The 20600-nt window shown below is 39.0% G+C and overlaps 5 protein-coding genes across 8 annotated transcripts; 4 read left to right on the top strand and 1 right to left on the bottom strand.

The window, feature by feature from the left end:
- Window positions 1-106: 106 nt before the first annotated feature.
- LOC137580095 (tRNA (uracil-5-)-methyltransferase homolog A) lies at window positions 107-3070 on the top strand. Its single transcript, XM_068294008.1, has 4 exons — window positions 107-409; window positions 476-1775; window positions 1846-2197; window positions 2267-3070. The coding sequence occupies exons 1-3, from the start codon at window positions 167-169 to the stop codon at window positions 2181-2183; spliced, it is 1881 nt and encodes a 626-aa protein (XP_068150109.1). The 5' UTR covers window positions 107-166; the 3' UTR covers window positions 2184-2197; window positions 2267-3070.
- Window positions 2651-13886, top strand: LOC137580093 (glycerophosphocholine phosphodiesterase GPCPD1). 4 transcript variants are annotated; one of them, XM_068294007.1, is made up of 2 exons: window positions 2651-2786; window positions 10330-13886. In XM_068294007.1, the coding sequence occupies exons 1-2, from the start codon at window positions 2775-2777 to the stop codon at window positions 12211-12213; spliced, it is 1896 nt and encodes a 631-aa protein (XP_068150108.1). In that variant the 5' UTR covers window positions 2651-2774; the 3' UTR covers window positions 12214-13886. The 4 variants fall into 4 exon arrangements, with proteins under 4 accessions (XP_068150108.1, XP_068150107.1, XP_068150105.1 ...); XM_068294006.1 differs by lacking the exon at window positions 2651-2786 and adding an exon at window positions 6354-6797; XM_068294004.1 differs by lacking the exon at window positions 2651-2786 and adding an exon at window positions 8320-8442.
- Window positions 13887-14036: 150 nt separating this feature from the next.
- LOC137580032 (uncharacterized) lies at window positions 14037-15202 on the top strand. The gene is made up of 3 exons (XM_068293951.1): window positions 14037-14240; window positions 14314-14380; window positions 14456-15202. Exons 1-3 carry the CDS (start codon window positions 14088-14090, stop codon window positions 14776-14778), a joined length of 543 nt encoding a protein of 180 aa, XP_068150052.1. The 5' UTR covers window positions 14037-14087; the 3' UTR covers window positions 14779-15202.
- A 365-nt stretch (window positions 15203-15567) lies between these two features.
- On the top strand, window positions 15568-17903 carry LOC137580018 (glycerophosphocholine phosphodiesterase GPCPD1). The gene has a single exon (XM_068293938.1). It carries the CDS (start codon window positions 15568-15570, stop codon window positions 17650-17652), a length of 2085 nt encoding a protein of 694 aa, XP_068150039.1. The 3' UTR covers window positions 17653-17903.
- A 743-nt stretch (window positions 17904-18646) lies between these two features.
- LOC137579970 (uncharacterized) lies at window positions 18647-19418 on the bottom strand. Its single transcript, XM_068293883.1, has one exon. It carries the CDS (start codon window positions 19401-19403, stop codon window positions 18867-18869), a length of 537 nt encoding a protein of 178 aa, XP_068149984.1. The 5' UTR covers window positions 19404-19418; the 3' UTR covers window positions 18647-18866.
- Window positions 19419-20600: the final 1182 nt, after the last annotated feature.

Raw genomic sequence — 20600 nt, 5'->3', positions numbered from 1 at the left:
GCTGTTAAATTTAACAGCATTCTGTTATTGTTACAGTTACTCGCAAATGATGCTGTTAAAGTAAACAGCACTCAGGTAGGTGGCAACGCTGTACTGAACTATAGCTTTCCTTCTCGCTCTTTTGGCGCACGTGTTTTGTTTATGTTTTAAATTAATATTTGTCGAAATGGAAAATCAGGAGACTACTTTAAAATTGGGGACAATTGTAGTAGACTCTGAGGAAGACGAACAAAGTGAACCATTGGAACAGCAACACAATAATGAGAAAGAATCAGTTGAGCCGGAGTCAAAACCCGTTGCCGGTGCCGGTGATGAGGAGGGCCAGCAATACGCCTATCTGGATCGAAATGAATTTACCTCGGAAATCTATAAGATCGAAGTAAAGAATATGGGCTACTTTGGTATTGGGGTAAGAAAGAAATACTATACATATATTTGAGTGACGATTAAAAATAGTTTAAACTTTGCTGTTTAGGAATTCAAAAAACTCTTGAAGAACACCCTGAAGCTAGACATGACCAAAATTAAGTCGCCAACCCGCAAGGAATTTGCGTTTGTTTGCTTTCGCACCAAAGCAGACCAGGAACGTGCCCTAGACACACTTAATGGCTACAAATGGAAGGGAAGAATATTGAAAGCTTTTGAAGCCAAAGCATCAGCAGATCCCCTACATAAACGCAGAGCTGAAGACGAAGCCAATAATTCAGGTCAACCCAAAAGACGAAAGACAGCAGTGGAAGCCACCTGTCCCCTAGCCGCATTGCCCTATGAAGACCAATTACAAACGAAAACAGAGGAAATGTCCAGTCTACTTAAGAAGTACACCCAGGAACTGAGAAAAGTTAATCCGCAGGCCAAGCCACATTTGGATAACTTTAAATTCGAAGGAGTTATACCATCAACCACTATAAATGGTTATCGTAATAAAAATGAATTTACCGTGGGCAAAAACAGCAATGGAGAAATTGTCGTTGGCTTTCGCTTAGGCAGCTACAGTGATGGATCCGTTGAAGTGGCTGAGGTTCAGCAGTTGCCCCATTTGCCGGACGCTGCGAAATGGGCAGCGGAGAGTTTCCAATGTCTGGTGAGGCAATCAAAATTCTTGCCATTCAATCCTGTCGGCAATGTGGGACATTTTCGTCAATTGATGGTACGCTATTCAAACTCCGCGCATGAACTAATGCTTGTAGCTGGGGTATATTCCTCGAATCTGAGTGAGACAGAGCAGCATGAACTGAAAGAGGAATTGAAAACCTTTTACGAACAACAAGTCGATCAGAACTCCCCCTACAAATGCTCTTCACTCTACTATCAGGATGTGAAGCATCGTGAGGCTGGCCAAATGGTAAATCCAGTTGAGCATCTACTGGGATCCACACACATCACAGATAGTATACAGGGACTGCAATTCCGCATTAGCCCATTGGCTTTCTTTCAAATTAATACAGAAGGAGCAAATGTTTTATATCAAAAAGCCATCGATTTGGCAGCGCCCACAAAAGATTCCACTGTCCTGGATATTTGCTGTGGCACTGGGACCATAGCTTTATCTTTTGCTAAGCATTGTAAGCAGGTTCTCGGAGTGGAAATTGTTCCAGATGCCATTAAAGATGCCGAATTCAATGCCGAGGCGAATGGGATCAAGAATTGTAAATTCTTTACTGGCAATGCTGATGATTTCATCAAGAGTATGGTGCATGAAGCCTTGTATGATCAAGCAGCGGGCAAAAAATGTGATCTAATTGCCATAGTGGATCCACCCAGAGCTGGGTTGCGTAAGTTCCCTTTTAAAATAAATGTTGATGAATGTTTCTCACCTAATAGTTTATTCCTTTGTTTTTACAGATAATCGTTCTATTGCCGCCATAAGATCAGCAAGCGCCATCACACGCCTGGTCTATGTCTCTTGTAATCCTCATATTGCCAAAAGAAATTTCATTGAGTTAGCTCGTCCGGAATCCAAGCAATATAAGGGAGAACCCTTCTATCCAAAAACGGCTCTGGCAGTCGATATGTTTCCGCACACAGCTCACACGGAATTGGTTATTCTATTCGAGCGTGAGACAAGACGAGATGCAAAAGCAGATGCAGATTCACAGGCAGACGAAAACCCAAATTCAATCAGTGAGGCAGACATCAAAGAGACAGAATCAGCAGGCGCAGTTACCCCAGACGCAATTTGACGTGTGAGATTGTGGTACAGTTTGGCGCTTAAAATATGAAATACGTTTTCCTTAGACTAATCTCTTACAATAATCTCTTTCAGGTTTCTGATCTTTCGCTGGCTCTGTCTCTCTCTCGCTCTCTTTTACTCTTACACTCACTATCGCTGTCTCTCACTCACATCTTATCTGCTGATGTGTTATATTATGTCGTTCATCATTGTCTCTTTGTGCTGCGGCCGCTTCGACTTTTATTGTTTTAAATTGATTTAATTCTATTTACGCTACTCTGTGCGGATGTCTGGTGCGACACAAAAGCTGACTTCCTATTTAGTTGTAACATCAGAAGTGAGAAGATCATCATCATTATTAGTTCTCTTTGGATTTTGTGCGTGATAAGAAAGAAAAGTGCCAATGCAAACGAGTTTCGCACAACACAAATATCGAAGAACCAATAACACAAAGTGGAATCTTTAAAAACCAAATAACACAAAAAAAAACGGAACATAAAAAATACAATATATATTTATATATCAGTGAGAGAAGTTCACTTCAAGTCCAACGCCCTCCCACCACCTGAGTCAAGGGCAAACAAAGCAACGTTCATTGATCATGTCTGAACAGGTATGAGAATTGTATTCCATATTCCACAATTAGATAATAAGTTAACTGAACTGAGCTTTAAATATCCATTGACAATAATAAAGCGTGTCTGAGACTACAACTAAACTGTACGAAAAACAAAACAAAATTAGAATTACTTTTCAAAAACGACAACTAACTGGATTGAGAACAAAGTTCAATCGCGATTTTTCTTAAATTTCTGACTGTTGTTGCTGTGAATATACCTATGTATGTATGTATTCAAGGAGAATGTTGGCCAAATAAATTTGTATGCTGTTTACGTATTTATCGTTTACCCTTAGAGAGGGTATATCTGTCTCTATATATTATTTGTTATTTGTGTCAAATTTTCTATATTAAAATTGATTATATCGATATGATATAGAATATACGATCCAAATTGTTCGCAGAGATGTCGAAGTCAGATCAACATCAACATATAATTAAGATAAAGATAACAAATATAAATGTATTACGGATTTTAAATAAGTATTGAGCGATAAGTCTCTAGATAAAAGATCTTATGAGGTAAGAGTCTTGGCAACAAAGAGCATACACACGGAATGAAAACGCAATTAGCTATGTCACACACAGTGGGCGGGAGAGTATACAAAGTTCGGTGGATTATTATTTACTTCCGGTTTTGTTCAACGATCGTTTGGCAATCTATAATTTATATGTTACACAATGTTGTACTACTAATGAGTATATCTTATGAGTTGTGCTGTTGTTTACAGTTCTCTTCTTCTATGGCTTATCTTGTACAAACAAAATTGTTGATTGCGACGTTTGCAAGGTTCCATTTTGTAAAGCTTTTCTATTTCCCCAACGCGTTGTAATCAACAACAACAAAAGCAAGCACATCAGCTGTTTATCTGGCTATAAACAAAAACAATAAACAACAATATTTTTGTTTTCTTATTTATATGTTTTTATTTTTTTTTTGCTGGCCCACAAATCACAACATAGGAAAACATTCTAACGTGACTGAGAACACGAAGACAACATAATATTGAAATCAATTAGAATATGCTAGCTAAAGTTGCCTTCCAAAAGGGGCGCGGCTAACCAAAAAAAAAATAAATAAATAAAAAGCTTTGGCCGTTAGATATTCAAAAATAGCTAATATTAGTATTGGCAACTGTACTTTGGACCCGATGAGGCGTTTTTTTTGTTGTTTTTTATAACAACAAAAACAAATAAATAAAACATATAGCTTATGGGTCTTATATGATCGCCTGCAACGAAGTATTGAATACACTTTAATCAACCCATTCAATTAAAAGTTATAACCTTCTTTAAAACTTAAGAGCAACATGCGTATACTTAATAAACCATAATATCAGTTTATCAACTTGATTATGGCCGCGATTTGATGACTTTGGAGATAAGATAGAGTTCTCTAGAGGAACAATTACAAGTCTCCAACAGATTGCTGTTCCCAAGAGTATAGAATGCGATTTGAAATGACATTTTTAAAGGATTTGACGCATCAGTTTTATAATGAGCAGAGTAGATGATCATCTTAAGTATACATATGTACATGTTCAAGGTGGTCTCCGAGTTGGAAATTATTGTTCTTCTCGAAAGTGTATAATAAGCGGAATGTTGCTAGAACAGTTCGTAATAACAATAAATCAAAAAACAAAAGTATACAAAGCACACTCTCACACACATGGACAAAAGAAAGTATGTAGAAATGATTTCACCTCACCTCACAATCAAAAAAAAAAAAAAATGCGCCTAGCAACGACGACCACGCAATTTTTTTTTTGTTAAACGAACATGTGAATAAACAGTGGCCCTTTAGGCCATAACGTCCAAACGTAGAGATTGTTGGTATTAGATATTGTTAAAGCAATGATCCTGCCTGAAAGAGAGAGAGAGAGAGAGAGCCATATTAATATTTGCTCAAAAAGTTAGAGGTAATATTTGAAAGTGAAAGTGAAATTGAAGGACGCAGAGTTGGCAAACAAGTCATATGTTTGGCTTAAGTTGGCTACTTAGGGCCTAATTGGGTCTTTGCGATCATTGGGTAGCACATGGCGCATTGGGGGCGTGGAGGGGAAAGGCTGACAAAAAAGACCTTGACCGAAGTAAAAGCTTTGTACGATTTGCGCACCAACACAACATGACAAGTGAAAAGCTTTCCCCCCTTGATCCAACGAAACATTAGATATACACCCAAAAATATATAGTTAACAGTTTCTTATCAAACGGAATAGAGTGTGTGTGTGTGGGTAAGCATGTCGAATAAGATGTAAACAAAACAACAAGGAAAACAACTAACCGAACTAAACCGGTTTGCCAACAACAACACACACAGAGAGAGAGAGAGAGAGAGAGAAAGAGGGGGCTCCCCGAATTAAGCGACAAGTGAGCTTTCCCGACACAAAAAAACTGTGTGACGAAGGCTCGGCGATGTTGACGCCCCAGAAAATAATATATATACATACATATATACACCAAAGAGTACGAGAGAATAAATAAAACATAAAAAATACAAACAACAACACAAAAAAAAAAAAAAGAGTCTTCACGTGCGTAACATCGTCGGCCCCATACAATGCCTGACAGCTGCACACGACCAACACGTTTTCGTTAAGCAAAGCGGCCTCGTGGCATGGCATGGCACTGTTGTTAGTTGGGGACCCTCCTCCTCTTCCTCCTCCATCTCCTGCCCTCTTTCATGCGAATCTTGTGTTGTCATCTGTTTCACAGCCAAAGCTTTTGCCGAGTAGCATTATTTTGTATAGCATGACGCAAAACTTGAAGTCTCTTTATAAAAAGGAGCAATCATCTCTATGAAGATATTGCCATAAGGTGACAAAGGACCCTGAACACACAAAATGGACTTTGCTCTCTGATTTTTGCTTAAACGCATATAGATTACGATATGAGCCAAGTCGTGAGACTGTTTCCGTATTCACAACTTCCAGAGAACTTGGCGGAGGGATCTTCTCAATAGATTCCTAAAAAAATAGCAATAATCTCCTAATCTCTTAGTCTAAATTAAAGAATTTCCATGAATGGAATGGATTGACTTGAGTGTTAATTTTTTGTTGACTATTTGTTTAGTTTATCTATGGAATCGATGTTAATTGAATTTAATGGTTCAGATTTGATTAAGAATCCAGAGCATTGCAAATTCGATTAAAAACTAAAATTCACCTGCCCTTCCTCTCACTCTCTCGCTCTTTGTTACTTCTCTCTGGCTCTCTTAATAATATTTATACAATATTATCGTTTTTGTTATTTCCACTCGCCTGGTGCTCCGCTGCGGCTGCTGCTGCTTGAGGCCAACAACATTTTGAACAGAAAAGCCCAAAGCCGCAACTGTACCCCCAAGTTTTTGTTGAAAAACCAAAACAAATCAACAACATCGTTGTTGTTCCTCTGTCGGTTAGGTTGGTTTGCTTGGTCGGCCGCTTGGTCGGTCGGTGGGTCTCTTCACAAAGAAAACGAACAAAAACAAAAACGAAAAAAAGCTCAACGGCAACTCATTTGGATTCGATAAAAAGAAATCGTTTAAATTGCGCGCACAACAAAAGCGCTGAAAACAGTTGCGACTGCAACGTTGGACCGTCCGGAACGTCCTTAATTTCCACAGAAATTGAACAAGCAAAAAACTTTAAAATAACCAAATAAATATCCTCCAGAAAGGATATATACAAGAGTAAAGTGAATTTTGTTAAGAGTTTCTCTTACACACACACATACAGACACAAGAAAAATGCTTGCCTGAGAAAAGTAACAAAATATTGCGCATACGTCGCGTAGTGCAAAACAAAAACAAAACAAATTTTTTTGATAATTCAACCAAAAACAACCTAAATTAAACTGTGATATAATTTGAATTTGATTTTTTTTTTTTTTTGTTGTTGTTTTATTTGTTTAAAACACTTTAACATAAATATATATACCTACATACTATATAACTCAATCAAGATGTCTGTGCCAATGCTGCTGACTCCGTTGGATGCTCAAAGTCCGGATGAGCACATGCAAAATGTAATTATAAAGCGCTAAAGTGATTCAATGATTATGTCTTAAGTGATTAGGCACTGTACTATTGACGAACCGACTGTCCGTCTGTCGGTCGAAATGTCTGAGCTTTGACTTTTTGGGTGGTCTGAAGGTCGCTTGGTTGCCTGACATCAGAGACATTTGCATGTCTCGTTGACTCGTTGTTTTATGCAATTATTATTGTTTGTTTTTGGCTCTTAAGAAAAATCAATATAGTTTTTTTCTTCTTCTTCTTATTTTATTTGAATTAAATGTAGAAAGCAAAAATTGCTGCCTCGTGTCGAGACACACAAGCACAGACACAGGAAACTATTTTCAAAATCAAAAAAATTCTCAAAAAATATCTCAGGGTCAGACCTGCCCCCCTTTTTGTTGGTGTTGTCGTTGTTGTTGTTGTTGCTCTTGCCTTTTCTAGTTGGCATGATGTCATTTGAAACTGAAAACTGGAATATTTTCATAAAAAACAAACTTTAAATACGATATGTAACCCTACCCCTTGCTAACGTTTAGACACGCCTCTGTTCGGTGTTTTCTAGTCTAGTGGTAGTAAAAGCTTCTCAACAGCTCCAAAATGCCACATGTTGCAAAAAGGCGGTTCACGTGACTCACGTCTTCTCTCGCCTTAAAAAGGGAGTTTGCTGAGAAAAGCTTTTCACAAACAGAAACGAAACCTGTTAGTAGTAGTTGTTACCAAGGCCCAAAAACTATTAGCCACATGCCATCTTAAGTCACATCTCGAGTACGATGACTGATTAGATTATCAGTTGATTTACAAATTCAATAAACAATAAAACAATATATATATATACATACATATATCAAAGGGTACTTGTAAATCTTATGAACGTAAGCAGATTATGGTCAATGATTGATAAGAGAATTCAACCTGATTCGCATTGCAATAAAAGCTCTAGTTTTGGGGCGCGCTGTCCAAACATATTTAGAGCTTTTCAACGACTTTGAAATTTCCCAAAACAAAAAACATATGATTACAGGCAAAACGATAGAGAGAGAGAGAGGGAGAGACTAAGAGAGCGCCTGCGTTTTCCCACTAGAACACGTTCAACACTCCTCAAAGTTTCAATACGGAAATTAGCAAAGAAATTGAAAACCGGAAAGTAAATAGTTGTTACATATCTTAGTAGTTAGCCCTCTTCCCCTGGCTCCCGTTTTCCCTCCCCCCACATACACACATACAAAATGGTATCATTTGGCAAGGTTACCCTGCTAATTGTGCCAAGAACTCGCCACAAAACGCTAGCAAAACGCCTCGGAAACGCGTTCAAAATTACCAATTATCGGATTGACGTAAACAAAACACGAAAAAAAAAAAATCTATAAGGAAAAACTATGCCTTACCCCACTACTTGCCCGCCCTGCTGATCATATGCCCAAAACTCGCAACTACAAAATTTCATCAGAACACGCGACTTTTAGTGTCTATGCGTTTCTTATACCCTTGCAGAAAGAGTATATTCATTTTGGTCAGAAGTGTGCAACGCATAGAAGAATTCATATAGCCATGTTCGTCTATTCCATACGGATACGTCCGTCCGAAGAGGAGAGCGACGTATTGAAGCAGATTCAGCCGGGATGGACCTTATCATATAGCTCCCATACAAATGGCAAAGTAACGAACGGTGTCTTTTCTCAATAACTTTATTATTTTCTAAACTATTGTCATAAAAATTAATATTTGTTAGTTTTATAAACTTATTAACGAGTGTATCAAATTTGATAAAGATTGGATACCTTTTGATGCAAAACGGGAAGAGTGACCAAAAAACTTGTAAGGGTATACAAAGTATTGGGCGGCCGAAGTTAACCTGGACCTCTGTTTTTTGTTTTCTTCTTCTATTCGCCGCCTCACCTAGAACAAAAACTACAATTTGGTTTTGTTTTTTTTTGGTATGTTGCCAAGGCAGTAGGTGGAGGCAATTTTTGATCTCAGATCGTTGAGAACTGTTGGTCAGATACAACAAGTACGTGGGTGTAGCATAATATATATGTTTTAGTTGAATTCCAACACGTGATATTTGTGATTTTGTTCTTTCTTGATATTGAAGTGTCTATAAAAACGATAATTTCTATATATAATTTATGGGTTCTATTTACTTACATAAAGTTTTGTTATTGTTACGAGGCGGCAGGTATACTAGGAGGCTACTAGAAAGCAATAGAATTCGCAGCAGCAGCAGCACCAGCAGCAGCAGCTGTTGTTGCATCATCAGCAACAACAACAACAACACCAATACAAATCGTCAAACCAAACGACAATTGTGCGGCATATTACAAGCATTTTACAATACAAAGGTATAATACGTTGAAGAATTCGTAAGAAAACCTGAGAATATTTTTGGAATTTAATATAATCATGTGTTTGATGATGGTGTGTGTGTAGGGGGGGCTAGACGAAACTTGACATTGTTTAGGTTTATGAACTTGCACGAATTCCAATTTCAATTATACGATACCCAATACCTACATATGTGACATATGATTCCAAATGAAAGCTTATCTTATCCTCAATAATTTATGATGACATTTACGATTTACAATTAGTGACTAGAAATGTTTGAATAATTATCATAAATCTATCAGCAGATTATATAAATCAGTAGTTTAATAGAATTCAAGAGACAATAAGCTATTTGGAAGGGAAGTCATTAAGAAAGAGTCAAAGTCCGATTATAATTTTTATGGATTTGAGTAGAAAAAAAAATAAATAAACTCATATTATTGAACAACATTTGTCGACATATAATCCCAAGACCTAATTGAGGCTTACAAGAGAGAAAGAGATAAACAATTATTGAAATGTTTATATGAAATTTGCTTATTTAGAAAATATATATGCCTCCTAGTTTGGTTTTTCAATAATCAGCAAAAAACAAAAATTGCATTATATACTCATTTCCTATATACAAATTAATGTGGCTTATCTGTGAAAGAGCAGAAAACAAATTGAGAAAAAAAAGAAGCAAAACAAAACAAGACGAGATTATAGATTAAAAACTATAAATTAATTACACTTGAGTTCAACAAACAAACAAAGCTCAAATTATATTATTAGTTATTAGATTAATGCCACCAGTTTTGTTGTTTGTGTTTCAATTTGTATTTGAAAACTGGTTTTTGTGTATGAAATTAGGTAAAAATTTCAAAGAACACGTGATGTTGTTTGCAGTTAGTTTTTGAGGCAAATAAAAACGCGTGCTGCTTATCGCGTGAACCTGTTTTCATTTCTATAATTGAACAAGATAGAGTCAAGAGGATGGTTGGAAAAAAGAGAGACAGAGAGAGGAGTGGGGGCAATGTAGTAGCTACAACTACATCTCGTGCCTAAAGACAGGCTAGCATCTCTCTTATCAGGGTGAAATGAAATCCGCAAGGGGTCAATGTTTAATCTCAGTCTATCGGGGTATATATATTAGATGAGATTTCTTTGGACATTGCATTCAGTTGAGATCTGACCATGTCTGGCTCCATACTAATCCTTGGCTTTGCCTTATTACAGTGTGCAGCAGCTGCTACCCTCAATTATGGAACTGGCAATGAACTATTGGAGGCAAGTGCAACCATCACCACCTGTAAGCCAACACAGAGGCAATTCAATGTGAGATTGGAGAAACCATTGGCCAAAGATGAGCAACTGGCCCTGACTGGCGATGTTAAGGCATTGGGCGAATGGCAGCTATCCCGCTGTGTGCCCCTCGAGCGTGGCCAGGATGATTTTAGCTGGCAGACTACAGTCCTTCTGCAGTCGTGTCGTCAGTTGGAATATCGTTACTTTGTCTATGTGGAGGATGATGCTGGCAATAAGCAGATACGCCGCTGGGAAACACATTTCAAGCCAAGATCATTGGGTCCTTGTACGGAGTTGTCGTGCAGTCAGTTAGATGTATTTGGCATTACCTCAGAGACCCAGCAGGTTCATCGCGGATGGCTCAATCATGAAGTGATTGTTCAATTGAAATTCAATGCTGAGAAAATGTTTCAAGTTCATGATATCGAGACGTTCGATCCACAGCATGTACAATTGAAGGTGGTGCCAGTGGAGCAGACAGCAGGCCTGAAAGTGGAGTATACCAAGCAGGAGTATGGCAGAAGCCAATTGCAGGAGCAGCCTGTCTTCGGAGTGCCCTACACAAAGAATGACATTGTGATCTTTCACATAACGTTGCCTCTGGAGAAGGTAATGACACAGAGATTCCGCTTGGATTGCTACAACATGGCCAACGAGCTGCTGGGCAGTGCTAGTCTGGCCAGTGCCGAAATGAACGGCAGCGAGGGATTGCTTCAGTTGCACATTAAGTCGTCCAAAGATTCCCAAGAGACGCTAGCCCGTCTGCGTTTACCCTATGTCCTTGTGCAGCCGTATCAATATTCAGCATTGGATTTCAAGACCACCTATGCTCATTATTGGCCCAAATCGTGGCCAAATCTCGATGTGGGTCATCGTGGTAATGGCAAGAGTTACATTGCCGAGGCTCCGATCGAACGTGAGAACACAATTGCCTCATTTCTGAGTGCCCATGAGCATCATGCCGATATGATTGAGCTCGATGTCCATCTAACTGCTGATGGCATACCGGTGATCTATCATGATTTCGGTCTTCGAACTGCGCCGCCCGGCAAGCAGATCACGAAGCCCGAGCAACTAGAATATGTGCTGATCAAGGACATCAACTATGAGCTGCTCAAGCGTCTGCGCATCTTCTCTGTGATCAATGGAAGGGAGGTGCGAGAATATCCCTCCCACAATGCTGAGCCGCGTCCCGAGCATCGCATCTTCCCGCGGCTTGAGGAGGTGTTGGTGCAGTTGCCCAAATCCCTGGGCATTGATGTCGAGATCAAATGGCCACAGCGACGCAATGGTGGCGGCTCCGAGGCAGAGCAGACCATCGATAAGAATTTCTTTGCCGATCGTGTACTACACCTGGTGATACGTCTCGGTTGCGGCCGACCGATTATATTCTCCAGCTTTGATGCGGATATGTGCACCATGCTGAGATTCAAGCAAAATATATTCCCTGTGATGTTCTTGACCCAAGGAGAGACGAAGAAATGGCAGCCATTCAATGACCTGAGAACCCGGAACTTCATGGCGGCCATCAATAATGCTCAGGCCTTCGAATTGGCTGGCACGGCGCCGCATGCCGAGGACTTCCTGCACGAAAATGCCGCCCAAATGTTGCAACAGGCCAAGGATCAGGGACAGATTGCTGTCATCTGGGGTGATGACTGCAATTCCAAGGAGAGAGTCAAGTACTTTACAAAAATCGGAGCGACAGCCACGTGCTACGATCGAAGTGATCTCTTTATGCCCGAGGGCAAGCAAAGGGCCTTCTTCAATTCGCCGGCTCTGCTAAAGGAATTCGAGGCGCAATGTAGGATCTAATGACACAGGGGAATCATCGGGAGGGTAGTTGTAACTAAAACTTTTAATTGTTAAGAAAACTAAGAAGAAAGAAGAAAAAGAAAAGAAACACACACCAACCAAGATGGGAAAGATGAGACAAAGAAATGGGGTAACCAAATACCATTAATATACACAAAAACATTTTAATGAACGGAGCAAATGTTCAATTAACATGGCACCTCGGGGGTCCCTCACATCCATATGGACGGGGGACCCCCTCCAAATGGCATTGGAGTTCCCCGAACAAAAAATCAAATTTAAGTAGCGAAAAAGACAATGGTGAAGAAAGCGTAAAGAACCACAACAAGAAATACCTAAAGAAAAAGAGAAATACATAAATACCTGGGCAACAAACAAAAATTAAGCAGAAATATTTTTCTATGCTTCAATGCAGAATATTGTTAATTGATAAACAAATTGCCGATACAATATTTATACAAAACTATGTACAATAATTTTTAATATGTGTTTTATTTTTTTTTTTTGCACTAAACTTAAAACGTTTCACATATTCAAAAGAAAAGCAAAAAAAGCAAAACGGGTGAATAAAACAAAGAAAGATTTATTTATTTATAAAAGAAAACTATATAAATGTATTTTTATGCCCTTGCAGAGGGTAAAATCAAATTGATCGGCATTCGTTTGTCTGTGTTGGCTTTGATCGGACGAAATTGAATCCAATTGAACTACCAAATGTCCTACATGTAAGACATGGGCTAAGTGTGCAAAAAAGAACTTCTTGATTTAAATATGAGAATTAGTATATACACTTTATATAATTCAAATATTAGCTACATGAGTAAAGTGGATAGAGCAACTAAAATAGCTAAACAGAACTTTAGTAAAAACTGATCTGTTACTTCTCATGGAAAGCCATCAATTGGCACAAAGGCACTTAGCCATTTGATGAAATGAAGAAGACAAGGTGAATAGTTTGGAATAGTCCTTTTTGGATTGTTTAGTAGAGCGGATGGATGATTATCCCCTTCAAGATGAGATTACAAGGATACATATGGAAACTTTGGTACAATCGAAGTTAGCTTCTTTGATATATATTTTTTTATTTTCATATTTTTATAACCAAAACGAATGGATTGAATGGATCTTTTCAAAAAAAAAAAAAGGGAATTATATATACTACATCAAAAACGTTAAGAATATCAAAAAATTAAAATACTTGGCTATATATTGAAGCAAAAGATAAGAAACGATTTGAGAGTTTTGATATTAAAGAAAGCAATAAATGTGAACTTTTTGCTAAATAAGTTTTAATTGCTAATGGCAAAGAAAGGATTTAAAAAGAGCAATAGTTAAAGGTAATAAAAAGCTAAAAATAAAATATGTATTTTAGATATTTCAACAGTTTCTTAAGTCGAGAGTGTTCTAATTACATTTTTTAATTCAGATCGGTTGCTGATTACAAGGATATATATATAGGATATATACCAAGTTAAAGTGTTAAAATCCTATCTCAAATATCTAGCAACAACCTGATAACAATGAAATGCAACTTAAATTTGATGTAATAAGAATATTTTCCTAACAATTTAAAAACATAAACGCTTTTCAATATAAATACAAATATTTGCCTAAATTTTAAAAGCACCAAAGCACAGAATAAAAACTTGTTCTACTTTCAATCCAACTCTGAATCAACCTTTGCATTTTGAGTTTGCCGTTTGCTCCACCTGTAGAAAATTTTTGAAATGCTTACAACTTGATAGCCCCATGACGAAATGTAAAAGCCGCCATGAAAAAATTTTTATTGACCGTAAAAAAGAACAGGCAAAGAGTGAAGGAGAGAGAAACAAATGGCTTGACTTACAAGAGGCCTAAAATCTTCAGCTTACTTTATGGTCAATTATGGAGACACAAATCCAACTCATTTGCATTCGTTGATGAAGATGAAAATGATGCTGAGTCTGAGCTTAGTACCATTTTTGTGGTTTGATTACATTTCGGGCTGGAAATGTCTCTACAAAGAGTTCCCCGTGGACAGGAAAAAGGTGAGAAAATCGATAAGAGAACACAAAAAAATGGTTAATATCGAGTTATTGGTTTGGTCATTTAAATTAATAGATCGCGGGCTTATGGTGGATATATGGCACCAATCCGGAGGCTAGCAAACTATGCTTATTCGAGCAATGTGAGTTTCTGTTCATCCGTGTGAATCCGCCAATCAATCAATCATCCATTGACTTATTAATATATGTATTTGCAGTGGATCTCTATTGGACACGCATCACCATGTCGGACTATGATAATTATGCCATCGAGCTCCATTGTTCGCTTCCCTGGTTTCGTCATCAGATGGCTATCTACACGCGAGTCAGAGATCCCACACAGGAAACGCTAAAGCGCATTGATGATTACCTCAAGTCTGTGAAGTTAGCGCGAAAGAGTTTCAAACTGATCGACAGGCAAACCTGTCAGAATCGAAGCGATCCAATGAAGCCACTGCAACGTTGGCATCTTTCCAAATATATGCATTTGGATTACAATCCCCATTATATCAAGCCGCTTGTTGTGAACGAAAATATCTGAGAGATACAAAACTATCTGCATGTGTAATCGTATCTCGAGACCTCTCACTGGAGTTGAAGATGCCCCAGAAGGCGGAGGAGAGGCAAACTTTCTTTACGTTAAATAAAACAAAATTAGCATATGCCAAATTTGGTCAAAATATGCGAATGACCAAAAGAAACGCACACACAGACAGACAGACAGAGAAGAGAAGAAAACAAAAGAGAAGACAACAGGAGATGAGTGATTGAAGCGTGAAAATCATCAGAAAAGAGAGAAACCAATCTGTATGCAGTCGAATTAAATATACTCTAAGCTCTCTTTAAAGTTAAGCTTAGTTATCTGTTTATTTTGTTTTTAGATTTTTATTCATTTCCATTTTCTCTGTTGCTCACATTTCGCTTGACCATCTCCGGCCACGGTGATTTCTATGTGACTTCATCAGGCAAACCAATTAGTTGTTAAGATATTTGTAAGTCAAGCTACTCCAAAGTCCCAAAACGGTCTCAGCTGACGTTTTTTGGAAAGACAAAACCAAGCTGAGCATTAAGAAATTCTTTCATTCAGTTGATTGTCATCGTTGGGTCAAGTTGCCCCCGGTTCGGTATTGGTTTTCGCATCATCTCTCACTCGCGCTCTCTACCTCTCTAAAAGTCTCAACAAATTTAAGTAAAAAAGATATAAATAAAGAAACACCAAACAACAAAAATATTCGAAAAACCATACCAAACCAACAACAGAAAGAAGAAAACTTGTTTCGGTTGACGCGATGATATGGCTACCACGACATATTTTTGGAATGAAGAAAAAATGTATCGAACTTTTGTGTCGAATGTGTTAAAATCAATTAGCATATTGTTGCTGTTGCTGCTGCCTTTGTCCAGCAGCCAATTGGAGTTGAATGGATCGTTTGTCTATACCCCCAAGCAATTGGAGGCCTTCAAGATCTTTGACGATGAGCAATCGGAGTCCACCCAGATTATGGCCAGAAGTTTCATATGTGTCCCACTCTTTCGTATATTCAATTTGGAATTGAAGAATAATATGAAACTGTCGCCAGATGAGTCTATAGCGGTGAGTGGCGATCATACGGCTCTCGGACACTGGCGTCTGGAGAAGGCTTTGCCAATGAAGGAGCAAAATGCAGCCAGAACAAAATGGTATCTACGAGTCTGGATATGTGCCACCCAGCGTTTCTACTATCGCTATGTTATCTATACCAAAAATTCTGAAGGGGAAAGAGTCCTCAGACGCTGGGAGGGACAACAGGTGGCCAGAATGTTGCAAACCTATGAGATTTATCGTTCACCCGGCTTGGATATCTTTGGTGAAGCCTATCCACGATCCGAGGGTGGTGGTCTAAGGGTCGAACAAGGTTGGCTTGAAAGTGAATATGTTATTGAATTGAAATTCATATGGGATCAGCATATAACAGTAGATGGCCTGACGAGTAATGCCAAATTCCGATTGCTTTTAACCCCGTTGAATGTTTTGGATAACGCTAGAATCGAAATATCCAGATATGTCTACAATAAGTCAGCATTCCATTTACAATCGCAGTTGGGTGTGCGCTATAGTCCTGGAAACATTGTGATCTATCGCATCTATCAATCGTTGAGTACCAGAAATACCTTTCGTCTGTCCATATATCAAGCCAAGGAGCCCAAACACTCACTGGGCGAGGTCTTCATCTTTCCCGATCAAATTAAGGGCAGTCGTGGTATACTACAATTGCCCATATTGTCGGCGTTTGAAAGTCCCCTGGGCATTGGTCAGCTAATGTTACCCTATTTGGTAGTCCAACCCATGCCACAAGTCGAGCTAAGCAATTTACGTGCCAGTTTCCAACAGTATTGGCCCAATAATTGGCCCACCATGGACATAGGCCATCGTGGTCTAGGGGCCAGTTATTATCAAACGAATACCAAATTTACTGAAAATACCATTGAGAGTTTCCTCAGTGTGGTGGAGCATAAGGGAGATATGGTTCAATTGGATGTGCAATTAACCAAAGACTATGTGCCCATTGTGTGGCACGGATTTGGTTTCTATACAGCTCGCAAAGATCATCTCATACAGGATCGTTTCGACTTGCACTATGTGCTGATAAGAGATCTCACCTACAAAGAGCTGAAAGCCAGTCGAGTCTTTATACTTCGCCGTTGGTCCCTACAGGAGTACACGCATTTGAATGTCAAAGATGTCACTCAAGCCCAAAGAATCTTTCCCAAACTATCGGAAGTTTACGAGAGTCTGCCAAAATCGCTGGGTCTTTTGGTGGAAATAAAATGGCCTCAACTTATGGCGTCCGGTGTCTTGGAATCGACACAGACCCACAATAAAAACGTCTACGTGGATCGCATCCTACAGACTACCATACGCTTTGGTTGTGGCAGGCCTATAGTTTTCAGCAGCTTTGATGTTGATATTTGCACAATGGTGCGGCTCAAGCAGCAGATATTCCCCGTCCTCCTCATGAGCATTGGACGATCAAATATCTGGGATCCCTATATGGATCTGCGAACTCAAAGTTTTCTTCAGGCTGTGAATTTTGCTGAATCTGCCGAAGTACTTGGCACCGCGTTGCATGTGGAGAACTTTTTGGTCAAACAGGAACTGGTTAACCTTGGCCTGGATCAACAACAAGTTGTCTTTCTATGGGGCAACGATTTGGCCGATGAACAAATGCTCGAACAATTTCGAGCAATGGATGTCAATGGCCTAATCTACGATCATATGGATCGTGTGGGACCCTCGCAATGGAAACGAGCTCCCTTCTTTAAGGCTCATCAGCTAGTCGAAATATTTGGTGGTCAGTGTGTGGCAATTGGTAATTCCTCCTCGATTCCAGGTGTCAAGCCAGCTAAACCAACAATCTGGCCAAAGTTGAGATAGTTCAAACTTAAAACGGTGAAAAAAACCCAATCAATTAATAGTGCCAAAAAATTACTAGGAAAAATACTTGATCAAAGGATAAAAGAAAGGATTTTGTCCGGGATGACCTTAATTCAACGAAATCCCCATACTGAAATGTGAATAGTCCCTTGAAATTATAATCCAATATGCCACTTTATTGGCATATAAATAAATTAAGTTTTTTTTTTTTTTTTTTTTGTTTAATTAAGTGAATCCCAATGAAAGAATGGAGCAGATATATCAAAAGATTAAATTATTCTGACCAAAAACAACAACAATTCGATAATATAAGACAGTGGTGGTCAATAATTTTGAACATATTCCCTTTTGGACTTTAGTTCGGACTTCTTTTTGGGTCCCAAATAACCTAATGAAACTGAATTCAAAGGCTATCTTAGCATTGGCCTTTATTTCTACATAAAGAATCACAGTTTCGGTAAATTTTCAAGACATTTTGAAGAAGTTGTAGATGTAGCTAAACTTAGTTAAACAATATACCTTAAATTTAGCTCCATTTCCTTTGGAAACCATTGAAGTTTTTTCTAAAGTGTTTTTTACCTTAAAACACCAAAGAAAGTGATTCAAATTTTTCGTCGAATAATACATTTGAACCCTTCAAAGGTTCGTACGCATGGCAAAGCAAAAGATGAAGAATATGTGAAGACTTTTGTCTAAAAATATCCTTTATTAAGTGGCCTTCGTCGTTCATCAAGTTAGTTGGGAGCCAAGAAAATCAGAACTAAAGTGCGAAAACTAAAAGTGTCATAGATTGGTGACCACTACTGTAATTCAAAGACCAAGGCATTAAATTAACTCTTGCTGAAAGTTAGTATACATATTTGCAAGAAATTATAATAAGCCATGACTAATTTAAATTAGTGAGTTATATTTAGTGTTAATGTTAAGTTAATGTATTTTTTTTTTTCACTTTATCTAAGTTTCAACCCATTGAAAAGAAAAACAGACGATCTCATGACTCAGAAATTTATAGTAAATATACATATTTATTTATGGAAATGTCGCTGATTGTTGTTTTCTGCATTTTCTTGTCGGACATTTCAATAGTATAATAATAGGTAATAATAAAAAGAAAGATGTAACAAGAAAAAAATTCGAATCAGGTAGTCGCACTCTTTCTCCTCTAATGGCCTCTTTAGCCTACGTTTTGTGTTTTTGGTTTTATTTTCTTTAATTTAAAAGTTGGCGCAATGCGGAGCCGTATAGAACTCCATATATTCGCCGGATATGCATTGGCTGCCAATGCCAATGCGCATGGGTGAGCAGATGCCTGGCACCTTGCTGGTTATCTCTATGGAACACGAGCCATAGCTGTGGGAGCCACCATGTCCATGGGAATGCTTGTGATGGCCCATGCCTGGTGGCAGCTTGATGAAGGCCGACTTGCCGGTGAGACGCAGCTGTTTTGGTGGCGGGGCTGGGGGAGCTGGTTCATCGGCGAATGTTATCCAGGCTGGTGGCATGGAATGGTGAGGCTGAGCTTTGATCGTTGGCACCTCATTCACCTCCTCGTTGTCCACGGTTTGGGGCACTTCGATGGGCAGCTCTATACCCTCGACTTCTTCGTCGAGGGGAAAGGGAAATGTGGGCTTCGTTTTAAGATCATTACCAGCTGAGGAGACGGCGGCACTCAGAAGCTGTGGAGTTAATTCCAAAGCGTTGGCGATCAGTATAAATGTCGAGAAGCAGACCAGCAAATGCAATGTGGCCATTCTACTTGGCAAGGAATCCTGCGAATGAATGTGACTATCCTGCATTGGCCAGTTGGTATTTATAGTCGCATTCGCAAGGCCAGGCCAGGCCAATGAACCAATGGCGCCATCAAGGGACAATTGAAATGGGGAAGCCACTCAAGGCACATCCTCATTCACACACACAAGCATACGACACACACACACACATCTAGAAGGCGTAATTAATTATCGTTGAGTATACGCCACGTAAGCCAAATCAAGCCAAAGAAATCTGCTTTCTCCTTTTGGTGCTTCCTTAATAAAATTGGAAATCTATTCCATCGATTTGATTTCATTTTGTGTGCCCGTCTTCCTTTTGTATTTCCGGCAATTATTTTCAACGATGTGCTGACAATATTGCTGACAGTGGGCCAGGAGGTAGGAAATCACTCGCCTCTGCTAAGTGGGCCGTTGATGGCGGAGGAGGAAGACTGGGATGGCAGCATGGTGGATGCTAACGACTTCATAAGCATCGTATCGCCTAGCTGTTGCCATGTAATTCTCCTCAATTCAATTGAATTCAAATGCAGTCGCCGAAAAAGTAAAATCATTGCCAACGGAAGTGAAGCTGACGCCATTTTTAAAATGGCGCATACGTGTGCGACGTGTTTATGGCAGTCGATGCCTTCTCTCTGTCTCTATGGCTCTCCTCTAGCGCATTTGCCTTCTTTTTTTTCGGTTCACAGATAAATGGCATGACAAGCAGCTGCCAAACAATCAGCAGACTGGGCGGGAAATAAAGTCAATAACAAGCTGCTAAGACACACACACTTACATTCGCCTCCGATGTCGCAGTTAAATGAACATGTCCCGATTCCTATGACGTGATCACAACTTAAAAGGGACTTAAGCCTGAAATGTTTCCTCTTAGAATGATCTACTTGTTGAGAATTCTTTCGATTATATTTAAAAACATTCGTTAAGAATAAGCAGCAAATGAGAGATTACAAATAATTTAACTTGTAAATATCATTAATTTCAGTTAAATGTGACGTTGTGAATCAAGTCAAGTCACTGTGTCTTTAGCTGATCATCCCTGAGTAGGCGCAAGCAACAGATTCCTTTACAATTCCCCTGGGGGTAAGCACTTGCCATATTAACCCAAAGGGAGCCTAGGCAACACGCAGAATGACACGCTGGATGAATAGCCAAAGCGTTGGTACTGAATGACTAGAC

The sequence above is a fragment of the Drosophila tropicalis genome, unplaced genomic scaffold (genome assembly GCF_018151085.1).
Source record: "Drosophila tropicalis isolate 14030-0801.00 unplaced genomic scaffold, ASM1815108v1 contig_805, whole genome shotgun sequence".
NCBI lineage: Eukaryota > Metazoa > Arthropoda > Insecta > Diptera > Drosophilidae > Drosophila > Drosophila tropicalis.
Note: the sequence above shows the minus strand (reverse complement) of the source record. Positions and strands in the feature narration are given on the sequence as shown.